This window comes from Anas platyrhynchos, chromosome 13 (genome assembly GCF_047663525.1).
Source record: "Anas platyrhynchos isolate ZD024472 breed Pekin duck chromosome 13, IASCAAS_PekinDuck_T2T, whole genome shotgun sequence".
Lineage (NCBI taxonomy): Eukaryota > Metazoa > Chordata > Aves > Anseriformes > Anatidae > Anas > Anas platyrhynchos.
This window is the reverse complement of record NC_092599.1, coordinates 13,406,545-13,419,937: the sequence shown is the minus strand read 5'-3', so window position 1 is coordinate 13,419,937 and position 13,393 is coordinate 13,406,545. Positions and strand designations below refer to the sequence as shown.

General features: G+C 40.8%; 1 protein-coding gene across 17 annotated transcripts in view; it reads left to right on the top strand.

Annotated features, from left to right (window-relative positions):
- The window catches only part of DOCK3 (dedicator of cytokinesis 3), a 215,537-nt gene that overhangs the window by 8,243 nt on the left and 193,901 nt on the right, over positions 1-13,393 (top strand). For all 17 annotated transcript variants that reach the window (XM_038185862.2, XM_038185874.2, XM_038185858.2 and 14 more), the window contains exon 2: positions 11,081-11,164. In XM_038185862.2, the coding sequence (XP_038041790.1) occupies positions 11,081-11,164 (84 nt within the window). The remainder of the gene's footprint in view (positions 1-11,080; positions 11,165-13,393) is intronic.

Below are 13,393 nucleotides of genomic sequence, written 5' to 3'. Positions count from 1 at the left end.
TAACTTTCCCCTGATATCTGCAGTTACATGCTGCATAAAATGGAGCTGCACGCTCCCTGTTACCTGCCCCCCTGTGCCTAAGTGAGTCCCCTGCACGCCCCTTTCCCGTGGAGGGGAGGTTGCACTGATCGGCCGTGCTGCTGCGAGGGCTCCTTGGTGCAGGCTGCAGGAAGGCCTGGCTCTGCTGCCCGCTGACCACGCTTGTGCTCCTGCTGTCAGTACAGTCAGTAGCTCCTCACTGCCCCAGCACGCCCCTGGCATCTGCAGCTCACTGCTCGGCCTGTCTGCTGTTCCCTTTCAGCCTTTCTGAATATGCTGATCTAATCGGAACTAGTTAAAAACAAAACAAAAAAACTGCTCTGCTGCATTTTTGTTTGTGTTTTTTTTTTTTTTTTTTTCCCTCTCTTCTGCAATATATTTGGTTCTTTGTGGTCTGAGGGTTTTCCCCCAAGGAAGGTTGCTTGAAGAAAGGGGTCTTGCAGAAATGGCTATTTTTATTTTACTTTTTTTGTCTCTGGGGATGTGGAAGTAGAGCATAGGGCTCTTTCACTAACTTTCTTCATCATAGCAGTGCCTAAAACTGTGACTCCTGGTCTTGGATTCTTGTGTTTTTTGGTGCCGGAGTGACTGTGCTTCAGGTTGCTTGCCTGAAACAATATTCTCTTTCTTGTTGTTAAAAACGTGAATTATTTCAGCCTGGGTGAAGGATGCCAGAAGACAAAAAGAGGCTTTTGATAATGTTTCAAATGATGTTCATAACATTAATTAATGTGTTTGCTTAAGTCAAGATTAGAAGAGGGAACAATTCTGTAGATCTCGTAAGAAAAGCATCTCCACTTACGTCAGGTAAATACTTCATTTCCTAGAAAGTTAGTAGCAAATGGATAACTTTTGGTCAAAGTTCTTGTGTGGGGTTTGAAAGGTTTCTTGACGGTCTTGCAAAAGCTGTCATCAGATCTCCACAAAAAGTTCTTGTGTGGCAGACAGGATAGGCTACAATACATACAATATAGTTTTCAGCTAGGATGCAGAAGCTAAATATGCTTTTCTAAGTCTGCCATCTTCTTCCATCCTCCTCCAGATGGGAAACGTGCAGATCAATCCTAAATGCCAAGGTATATTCGCATTATGAACTCAGCAGTTTGACATCAGGACCAGCAGTTGTGGTCAGCGTAAAATGCAGTAGGGTATAAAGCATAGCAGCACACCTGCAGCTTTGGTGCCGGTGACTTGGTGGTGCTCTCATAGCTCGCTGTGCAGCCGACTGTGTCCTTGGGCAGCCGAGGTGGCGAGGCTCCCCCTTGGAGCAGGCAGGCTGATGAGCTGCAAGGTCTGCGGTGCTGCAGCGTGTGGAAGCGGGGCCAGCAGGGGCTGGTTCGTGGGCAGCTGCTTCGTAGGAAGCCACCGGCAGGGCAGAGCCCGACACCCCTCAGAGTTGACCAGTGGAGGCAGAAGGAGCCTGGTTACTGTACAGGATACTAATTTTCACAGCCAGCATGCTGAAGCACTGGGGCAGGCTGCCTGGGGAGGTGGTGCAATCTGCATCCTCCAGGATGGTCAGAACCCGACCGGTGCCTTATTTTGCTTCCCGGTGTTCGCCTTTGTGGTGTGGCCTTGGGTGGTCCATGCATGCTGTGAGGAACACGGTGAGCAGCATGCTGTGGGGGGGGCGTTTCTCCTCCATGCAGGTGAGGTGCAAAGCAGCCTTTGTCCCTAATTAAAGGGCAGAAAAGAAGCTGCTGCATTTTCTTCCCCCGCAGAGGGAATGATGCAGGGATAAGGGACTTCTGTGCTGCCAGAGCATTGGGAATAGAAGTACAGGAAGGGGATGGGCGACCAGTGTTGATGCCTGCCAAGTTAGAAGCTCAAAGTCAGTTCCTTAATGTAGGTAAGAAAGCGGACAGTGCTGTGGGCTTCTGGTCTATATATTTTTTTGCCCATCCTACCTCTTGTCACCAGGATGTGCAAAACTATTTTAAACAGCTCATGATTTTCGAGCCTAACCTCTATTTTTATCCTGAAGGGCGGGGGAAAGATGCTAGCAATAATTCACTTTGCTAGTGAATGATCACCTTTCTTCTCAGGCATCTGTTTCCTTTTTTACACGAATATTTTCATAGTGCTGGGATGAGTCAGTAGGAAGAGGCGGTGTTGCTAGGCAGCACCCTGAGCGCCATGCAGATGCCGTGCGATGGCAGCGAGCTGCCTTGCAGCAGCCCGATGGTTGGTGGCGGTGTCCCTGGCCCAGGTTCCGCACCGCCCAAAGCAGGCGGCAGCTCTGACAGGAGCAGATGCTGCCTAGCAACTGCCAGTGCTCCCCGGCCTGCCTGAAATACCGGCACTTAATTGTACTGTAATTTTGGAAATACTCAAAGCCTTACGTGGAACAGATTGCTTCAAACTCTGCAGCATATTTTTCTTCCTCGAGGTTTTCCCTAAAAGTTTGTGTAGACCATTAATAAGGTCAAAAAATTATTTAGACCTCGTCTTCATGTCTTTTGTTTAATCCCTCCTCTTCGGTTGTAATGTTTGGATGGCTTTTAATCAGCTTTTGATAATCTTTTTTGTGTGTGTATTACATTAGTGCCTGGCAATTCCAATCGGATTAGGGCCCTGTTCTGCACTGTGTATATGGGGATTTTTGATGAGTATACTGCTTCCTGCAAAAACATCGTGGTGTTTTACTTAGGTAGATGTCCTTTAGGTTGTAATTGGATGGGTCCTTTCCTTTGTACCCAAATTTTTTATATTACCTGTTTGTTTAAACACGGTGGTTTGGAAGTATTTTGTTTCCTATTTCCTTTGTAAGCATGCATGCTGGCTGGGGCCTGAACTTGCAAATACATTTGCCTGTCTTAAATTCATTCCTGGCAAATAATTGAAACCTTCACTGACAATTAATCATGTAAATACTAGGAGGGTATAGAGTGAAGGTGAAAATAGACTTCTAGGTATTTGTAGAGCAAAATGAAAATGTTTTAATTTTAATTTCCTTGTGCTTCTGTTCCCTTGTCAAATATCATCAGGGTCTGATGGTGCAGTCTCTGAAGCTGCCAGGCTTAATCAGGTGGTTCCACACACAAAAGAATCATATCGACATTTAATTTTGTGATAAAAATGTGAAGGCTTTTTTCTTCATTAACTGTTTTTTATTTTTTTTAAATGACCAGGCCCGTGATTATCTGCTTGCAGTAAGTACTGCTTTTTGCAGCAAAAAGGGTTGAGGGCTCAGAGAGGCTCAGACTGGAAGGTGGTTTGGGAAGTATTAATTCTTTCTGCCTGTAGGGGTGGTTGTTAAATGCAATTGCCTCACAACCAGGTAAAGCTACATCTTGACTCTTAGGTGATTTTTTTTTTGTGCAGTCATATTGCTGTGGTTTATAGGGATTTTCCCCTGTTTGCCATACACAAGTGCAAAGAATCTGTCACCGTTCTTAGCAACCGAATTACTCAGGAAAGGTACCCTCGAGGATCCTAAAACCATAAATGGTATGGAGAGGAAGAACAGAAATTGATAATTCACTCTATTTTAGCACAAGCCAGAGGGCATCGGTGATGCAGGGGCTGAACAAATAACAATGCTTTCTGCATGATGCCTAAGTGAAGTACAAGTTCTGGGACAATACGGCTGTTTTGGGTTGGTGGGGTCTAAAAACGTTTGAGTGGGGCTGTAGAGAGAAAGTATGGAGCATTTTATTTAATACATACACAAAAATTAATGCTGGTAACCTCTGATTCAGGAAGTCCCAATGCAGACATGGTTCGAGTTGTGGAAAGCTACATCCCTGCCATATTCTAATACCTTTCCTTCAGCTCCTTATTTTAGCCTCTACTAAGGAAAAGGGATTGTATTAGAGCCATCTTTGCTCTTGCTTAATACAGCAACTCTTAAGTTACATGGGGTCATTAGCATCATCTAGGTACTACAGGGAGCAAAATCGAGTTCATCTTATTCAGCTGTTAAAACTAGCTTATAACTGTTTGATATCAATCCATCTATTAAAAACATCTAATATGGAAAAGCTCTTTAGGGAAAGATATATCCTCTCCATAAACTTTAAGTTACTAGTCTGGAGAATTACATCATTTTCTTCAAGGCCAATCAATCTTATGGGTAGTCTCAGAGATTGACTTGTACTCCATGTCAGCCAGTAATAGTAATAACTGGCAGTGGTCAAATGGGAAGTTAAAATTTAAACTACAGTCTTGCATATAAGACTACCTAAGAAATAGTTGGAATTCACTGTGTTGTTAGAATAGGGGTAGGGAGAGATCTTCACTGGTGGGTGAATATCACTTAGAGTATCACTTTGTTTAGGAATCTTTCCCAGATTTGGAAATACACTGTAAAGTTAAAAAGATGAGTCTGGAGTTCAGATAGCAGTTTTTACCAGTATATTTCTGCTCATATAATTAGTGGTTTTCAGAGTGACCCACTCTTAACAGTTTTAAATTAAAAAAGAAATGAAAAATGCTTCAGGCAAACAAAGTTTACTATGACATCGGCAAAATAAGCAAGCAAAGAAAAAGCCTTTATGGTCCACAGCAAATTTGTTGTAGAATTAAATGTTTTATACTCCTTTACAGGGGCTGTGAAATTCGTGTTTATGATATGCATTTACTCAAAGTAAATGTAAACACCAAATTCTTAAATGATGTGATACAGATGTGAATTTAAATATGGTTATGTATTATAAAACATAAATTACCCTATCAGAAAAAAATTAGAACTTTGGCGTTTGTAGCATGGAATCCAATACAGTGTCTGCATGGTTTGATTATAAATTGGTAGGGTATGGAGCTAATTGATTTGGGTGTAGAGCTGCACAACTACAGCTGTGCTTCTCCTATGCATTATCTTCCTCATCGCTTTTGAAATTATTTGACTGAATATATGCTTGGGGGCATAATTAATGCATAGCCTGAATAACTGCACATTGACTGTAGCACAAACCAGATATAACAACTAAATGGCATGCTTCAACCTCAAACACCTTTACATTCTGTTGGTGCCTTCTAAAAGTATTAGAAGTCACCAGAACTTTGGTCAGACTGATAATAATGAACAGAGAACTGGGATGAACCATTGCACAGCCCAGGAAGACTTGTCTTTTGGAGCAATGAATAACCAAGGATATGTTGGAAGTTTGCAAAATGGTGATTGTTAGAATGGAAGGAGTGCAGGAACCTTCTGTTTCTTTTTGTCATGTTATGCAACTAAAAATGATCCAATGAAGCAAACAAAAAGCACAGTCACGACTGATACTGTGATGTTATTTTTTCCCCAAAGTTAACCCATAGAGTTCGTTACCCCAAGATGTTGGTGAGGCCAAGCTTTGAAGAGAAGCAATAATGTTTTAGTATATTGGATATGCTCTAGCACGTATGATTTCTGTTGTGGAAAACATGAGAAATAAATCAAAGCCAAAAAAAAAAAAAAGTAATTGAAATCCCAACTTTATGATCAGAAAATCATAGTTTAGACCTGGAGAAGGAATGAAAACATGGAAACCTCTTGAACCAATTTTGTTTCTCAGCCCTTATTTAAATAAGGACTTCTAATTTGCTATGGTGTGTGAGGGAATTTGGAGAGGGAAAGGGCTCTGTTCCCTTATGAAGCAAAACAAATGACTTACTGTGGGCTGAACTCATACTGATTTTATTGTAAATAGTTTATTATGCAATGTCAAAATATTTTTGTAGGCTTTACTGAAATGTGTGGAAATAGGTTGGAGAAAAATAATATATGCAGAAGGTGCATACCTGTGCAAGTTCATAGTGCTGCAAAGTAGGTTGATTTGTATAGTAAGGGAAGTGTTGTAGGGGGCAAGTAGACTAGCTTCTCCCTGACATTTCATGTGGAGGTGTCGTGCTGCACGGTTCTCTGGCACTTCCCTGCTTTCCTTTTAGCTTTTCCCACTATTCATGTGAAAACATGGGGCATTTCTCGTACTACTGTTACGGTGTAACTGACATAATCCATTGAGAAGAAACACATCTCTGGAAGCACTGAGATTCAGGTGAGACAGGGTGGGGAAGCTGAGACACAGAAATTGGTTTAGAAGCAATTACAAAATGGAAGACCTATTTTGAACTGTGGCACAGCAAAATGAAGGCAGCTCTGCAGTCAGAGTGGGCTTTTGGTCCTGGCAGGGGTGAGTGGCAGTCGCTCCCTGTTCACCTTCTCCACGCAGCCTACCGCTTACATTATCTGCATGCCTTGCAGCTCTGTCTTACTGGTGGAAGCATCGTATCCTGGCTAATAATTCATCATACAAAGGTCCCTGTGCAGTGTTTGGTGCATCTTCTCTCACTTCTTTCCTGTCATAGCAAGGTGAGAGGCCATCGGTGTGCATGCGAGGTTGTTAGGGCTGTTGGCCTGTGTGAAATCACCGCCCTGTAGGCAGACTGAGTGGCGTGCGTCTGCCAGTTTTGCGTGTGGCTGTCAAGTCCTTCTGCAGCTCATCCATTGGTGTCCTTAGCAGCATCACAGGCTTTCTCACTTGGCTATATTCTGGCTTTCCTGGATCGCTTAGAAATACCTTATAAAGAACAGGCTCCAACATTGGATCCCTTTAGAGCTTGCTGGTCAGTCTGTCTTCGTGAAGAGAACTGACTTTTCTTCCGTTTCCTGCCTCTGGGCTAGTTATTGATCTGTGCAAATGTCTTCCCCCTTTATCACTGCCAAGCTCAGCTTCTGCAAGAGCTCTTGACAGGGGCTGTTCTTTAGCTTTTCTAAAATCCCAGTAGCTTGTATTGATTGGACCTTTGTCCATATGGCAAGCAGCTCCTTTAGTTACTTAATAGGTAACTAAACTGCAAGCTATACAGAACCACTGGCTCTTTCTTAGGATGCTGTCTGTAGCTGTGTGCCCTTCGATTTTGTCCTTTCAAGACAGTTTCTCTTACTGCTGGAGAGCTGTAATGCAGCTGCGTACGCCATGGCAGGACATGTCCTTAGGCAGGGCAAGTGCTTCTGAGGCTGTCCTCTCCTGCTTGATTTTTGGATTTCCAAACCATTACTCCAGTCCCATCTGTTATTTCCCCAGTCCCTTCATGCTGTCTCTCAGCTGGAGTGAGTGCCTGCGTGAATGAGTTGTGCCTTCCTTAGTGGAAAAATTGCAGAGGAAGGAGTTTCTTTTGCCGTGGCCCACGTAAGTACGGTTCAAATAACACAGCTAAAGAACCTCTGCCCTGTAGATAGTTCCTTTGCATGGTGGTTCTCCAAAGCTGTCCTCTTCGGCAGGATGTTGGGTTTAACTGCTGGCTGAAATTAAGCTTGGGGAGGGATGGCATTCTGACATCCTTTATAAGGCTGGCTGGCGAGGGGGTTTAGTATCTGAAAATCTGCATGTCTGTCTTGGAATCTGAGAGGGATTGTTCCGAGCTGTTAACTGGTGGGCAGAACCTTTGCTGTGTGGCTGATGTGATGATGCACTACTCTGTTCTGGGGACTGAGGAGACAACTCTTGAAAGAAAAGATGAAGACTTAATGAGGGATGGGTTGTGCAGATAGATGTTTGTGGTGCTACAAAGAATGTCTTTGTGGGAAGGGCAGAAGTCAGATGCTGGAGTCCTGTCTGTAAATGATTTTCTGTAGAAAGGTTAAATTATTCTGTATTTCCCATACACATTTGTGTTCATACTTCTAAAATAATTCTGCAGAGAACTGTACTTAGAAGTGACTATAAATAAGATTTTGTATTGCACTTTTAGCTTAATAAAGGAACACCATCTATAACTTTGGCAATAACCTCTGGAGTCATACATCAGGCAATAAAACAGCTGCAGAGCTCTGGGATTCTGTCACAATCAGTAGGTGTCTTAACATCTCTGAAATAAAAAAAAAAAAAGTAAAATCTTGGGATATGTGACATAGTTTTAACAAGATATGGCTTGATGTACTGTGGTGATCTCTGGTCAGTTTATTTGGGTTCTTCAGCTTTTCCTGACTTTTTTATAGTTTAGCGTGGCTGAAAAGTCTCCTACCCTTGAGATTTGGCTTCTGTTATTCTGAAAATGTTTTGCTATTCATGTCCTTCTTAAAATTAATAATTATTAAAATCATCAAACACAGCAAACTTGCATAATGCACAAATCCATTGGTGAAGCAGTTAATTTCATACTGCTCTATTATGAATTAGGAACAGGAGGTAGAGGTTATTTTTGTTTGAGAAATTTCTAATTGAAATGGTCATCTAGATTGTATCTACAGCTGATGGAATCGATTCTTTTCTGTTCTGTGACTTTTATTTATTTATTTTTACTCAAGTAGACCTAAGAAAAGAGCTTTGGCCATCTCATGACTGAGTACTCTGAATTCTAAAGAGCTGGTGACGCACTGATGCAACAGAGCCCTTCTGAGATTTTCTTTGTGTGATCAGCAGGAGCCTTTTATAAATGGACAGTTTGCTTCTATAAACTAACAGATCTATTGGAATTACTTCTTATAGGCTTAAATATATTTAAGTCATTATTCCTGTCCTTGTTTTTGAAATTGACTATCTGAGCAGTTGAAAGACTCAGTTCTCTGTTTTCCTAGTATTGTTCTATTAGTGGTCCTTGCAAGCTTGCTTTTTATTGCTACGAAATGGGGGGGGTATCTGATGACCAAGGAGCTAGGGTTTGCATCGCATCCAATTCTTGCCTGGTTGCATCCTTAATTCCAAGGTTTTTGTATAGGAAATAGTTGTTACAGGAAGCCAGAGGTTATTCCCCAGTTCGGAACTTCTAGTGTGGTGTTAACCTGCAGCAACGCTTCTCAGCTTCGGGTATTTGTTGGACTCAGCTGAGTAAGACCAGTCAGTGGTTAACCTGCCTGCAGCTCAAATGGCTCTTTGTCTTCAGGCACTAATGTGTCCCCGTGTCTTGATGATCTTGGCACATGCAGAGAAGTTGAAAGTGGCTGGGACATCGGATTTAATATTTTTACATACATATTAAATTTGTAATTCTCCTGTACCTAGAATTACTCTCTTACATGAATACATGTTGTTACTGTATTAATATTTCTCCGTTTTGGGGGTATTTTCCATAGTAGCTTTCCACCCAGGATTTTACAGCATTCTAAACATGCTGTAAACATTCTAATGCTTGATTTTTTTTTTTATTATTTTGTGTAGTCTGAATGGCAGAGTAATGTTATTTGAATACAGGGCTCTGTTTTGGACAGCAGTTCATAAGAAATTTGTACCTTGCTTTTTGGGTTAAATGCCTTATTAGGGGAAAAAGAAATCTGGATTTAAAGGACACTTATCTAAATTACTGGAGGGGTGGGGAGCAGCTGCTGGAGGTTTGATTGTGGCCTGCCAGTAAAACATCTGGTAACTGCCAATGTTTCTGTGCTTTGAGAGAAGTGTTAAGTGGTTTTTCTTTGATTGAAAACCATATTTATGAATTCTTCATGGGTGAAGAATGAATCCAGTATGCTGACAAACTCGGTGTTTTCCTTGGATTATGCTGTCTGTCTTACTCCAGTCTGGAGCCAGTTGCTGTGTTTCTCCTGTCTCTTAAGTAAACAAGAATTTCAAACCTCATTTAACCAGTGGTGTCTTCTGCTTGGCTGTATGAGCTGAGAGGTTTGATGGAATCCCTACTTTTTTCCTTTTTAATTAAACAGTGCACTGACTCTCAGAGCAAATGTTGGACATTGGATGATGGTTTCAGATTTTGAATCAAATTTTTTCTCATTACTTTCATTTGCGTGGGTGATGCCTACTTCATGTAGTTTGATTTTTTTTTTTTTTTTTTTTTCCCTGATCTTTCCCTTTATAACATCTTGTATGCATTTGATCTTTGGTAGAGATGTTTTTTATACTTTTTTTTTTTTTTGGAATTGAAGGGTCAAGAAACATACGTTGTGGTAAATGGTGCAGAAGGTGATCTTGGTTCTTTTCCTGGAGTTCTTCTTCCTCGAGCTTGAACTTCTTTGTGCAAAACTTCCCTTGTAAGTTCTGCACAAAGCAACTTCAGTCATAAGAGATTCAATGGCTTTGACATAAAAAGGTTTTCAGGGAGGAGATGAAACGTAGCTCCATCCCACGAAAACATCCCAGCCATAGCTTGAGCTATTTTAAGGGGAGTGTTCTCTTAAATTGGGAAAGGGACATTGCCCACTGGAGGTCACTATTCCAGCTCTTGGAATTCCACTTGTGGTACTCTGCTGTGCCTGTGGGTGACACGCAGCGGGTGCCATGTGTCTGAGCACGCGTTTACTCACAACAAGGTGCTCAGATGATTGAATTAAATCTGTGCTTGTGTGAGATTTTAGATGCTGCTGAACAGGCATATGGGGCTTGAGGAGTTTGGGGAAGAAACCTTATTTGCAATTCATCCTTTCTTTTGATATGTCATAGTTCTGGCAATGCCTATGACCTTATTGCATTTTGATAAATGTAGTCAAAAATGTATCTTCATACAATGCCATATTTGTCTTGTGTAGTTTGTTTAGTAATTCTTAGTTGATCTTCATATTTTCTGAAATGTTAGGTTCATATTCTCCCTAGTTAATGAAAATTGCTAGTACCTTGAAAAGTATTTCAGATGTATAACATGATAGATGTTCAGTGCTTCTGAAAACTACAGGTTCCTATGTAGTCTTACATGTATCTAGTTAAACATAATGTACGTTAATATAGGATTTCTGTAGTGTATTAGCTGCACAGATGGTACCTGAGATGGCTTCAACTTGAAGGAAAATGATTTCAAAGAAAACAAAAGGAAGTCAACGGCAGTAGTCAGGACTGCCAGTTCTATTGATGTAGTAGAGAAAGAATTCTGAGACAAGGAAATCTTTGTATCCTGTATGAATCTGGGGTTGGTGATTAAAGTCATTATGAGCCTTGCTTAATTCAAAAGTCTTTTAAAAAGCACAGCTTTTACGCTACTGCTGAGCTTAACTTGTGATAACGGCCACAATAAAGATACCTGATGAGGAGCGTTGGCTGACAGGTTTTCTGGGCAGCTGTGTAATAGCTATTTTTATGTAGGGAATGAGCTAAAGTGCTATGCTTAGAAGAAAAATGCACACAGAGATTCAACCCTCACATGTTTCTCTCTTTCTTTTTTCTCCACCCTCTAGTGATATGCAGCTTCCGTGGAGCTGTACCGCAAGGCTTAGTCCTGGAACTAGGTGAAACTGTCCAGATCTTAGAGAAATGTGAAGGTAAGTGTGATGTTCAAGTGGGAATCTTATTTTCTATATAAGAATACAAAAATATTTTAATAAATTGCTTAGAAATCATGATGCATCAAAGCACTTGGATAAAAAGATCTAATCTGACCCACTTTCTGTAGGAAAGGCTGAGTGCTTCTGGCACTAATCCAGTCTGATAGGGGGTCAGTGTGTTTTAAGTTAACCATCTGTCCAGAAAATCTTGAACCCTGACATGATTGTTTTATTGTAATTGGGTCTTGTAATAAATTTTCAGCATGTAAAGTGTAGAACCCTTATTTCTTTAACTGTATTTTCTCAGTTGTATATTTCAATTAACTATATCTGTGTTTATTACTTAGAAATATCTGAACACATGAAAAATACTGGTTATGAAACAGAGTGACAAAGAATTTGGGAACAATGGTGGAGGGGAAAAAAATGTTTAGGGAAAATTGCTTTGCAGTTATCTTCCCATGTTCTTTTATATCTAAAGGAAAATGCTATTGTATATGTAATAAATACAGTTCCTTCTTACACGGCTGGAGATGTCTGTTTGAATAAATTGCACAATCCTCTCTTTTATTCATGTGAATAGTTTGACTGAAGTTGTTGCATTTAAAAGGAGAATTTTTATCTTAATGTTCAGAGTAAGCAAGTGGTGGAAAATATTTATTAAGAAATAGGTTGACAAGATACAGTATCAGAATGTTTCACTAAAATCTGAGATTGAATAATGTAACCTTAATCCTGAAGTGTTAAAAACGAACTCAAAACACAGATCCACAAATTTGAATTCCAAATTTATGTTCCACAGTGTTGTAGGTTTGTTTTTGTGTTTGTTCAGTTTACTTTCCTTTTTCATCTCCAGTGTTAAAGTTGCTACATAAACCTTTTGCGTGCATGTCAGAAGTCTGCTTTTCTTCTGTCATGCCTGGAACTCTTTTGCTCTTGTCTTATATTCAGGCGTTCTATTTGTTTACCTGCTGACTTAACTCTTTAATGAAACAGTAGCCTGATGTATGCAATTTTTCCAGAATAGCAATGGCTTCCTCACTTGCACATATAAAAATTTCAATTAATCTTGCGGCTCAGTGGTGATGTTTAATCCACGGAGAAGCATGCTATAAACAATTGATGTGTTGTTATACCCAGGAATTGATAATGTGCTTGTTGTGGTTTTTTTGTTGTTTTTTTTTTTTAAGTGTGGTATAACGGGCTAGGCTTTATTCAAATGCTGGATGTTGATTGTGTTGATTGTCATCTTTTACAAGGTCTTGTGAATTAGTACATGGTGCAAGCTCAGGAAAAACTACTTGATAAAGATAATGCAACTAAGGGAAAACAGTATATATAGTTGAAAGTGGTCATGATATTTTTCAAACCATTTCCAGTAATCTGGGAAACTTTCTTAACTCCAGGAAATAAAGGCACAATAACAAACGAGCAGCTTGTTCACAAGAAAGCAGCAGAAGGTTAATCCAGTCTGTCTCTTTACAGTGTTACAATAACTGGTCTCTGTGTATTCCCTTTCCTAGTAGTTTTGAGGGCAATTCCTCAAAGGAAGTTTGTGTCAGTCTTCAAGATTGTTGAAAAGGGAGGCCCTTGGATTGTTGAAAAAGGAGACCCTTCCTGGGTGGAAGATATTTGTGCAGGTGATTTTTTCACTTGCCTGTGTTTTTTTTAAGCCCTCTATCCTGTCATTTTTTTTGAGATGGCTTTAGCATGGACTTCATATATAAAAAATAAGATTGATATTATGCAGCTCCAAATGTTATAAAAACTAAACTCCTCTAGATATCTAGTGGTGAACAGAGTGAAATCCAGCTGGTGACCAGACATCAGTGGTGTTCCCCAGGGGTCAGGGTTGGGGCCTGTCCTTTTTAATATCTTTGTTGATAATTTGGATGAGGGAATCAAGTGTACCCTCGGCAAGTTTGCAGGTGACACCAAGTTGGGGGAAGTGTTGATCTGCTGGAGGAAAGGAATGCCCTGCAGAGGCACCTGGACAGGATGGGTCAATGGGCAGAGGGCAATGGGATGAGGTTCAACATGGCCAAGTGCCGGGTCCTGCACTTCGGCCACAACAACCCCATGCAGCGCTACAGGCTTGTCTCCACAACTTTCTTCTCTCTAATCCTCTTTGAATCTTTCCATTTATGATCGTGCCACTGAGAGAGAACTATGTGCTGTACTTGCCATGCACTGGGAAGGTGAAAGGGTATGGCAGCAGTGTGCCAC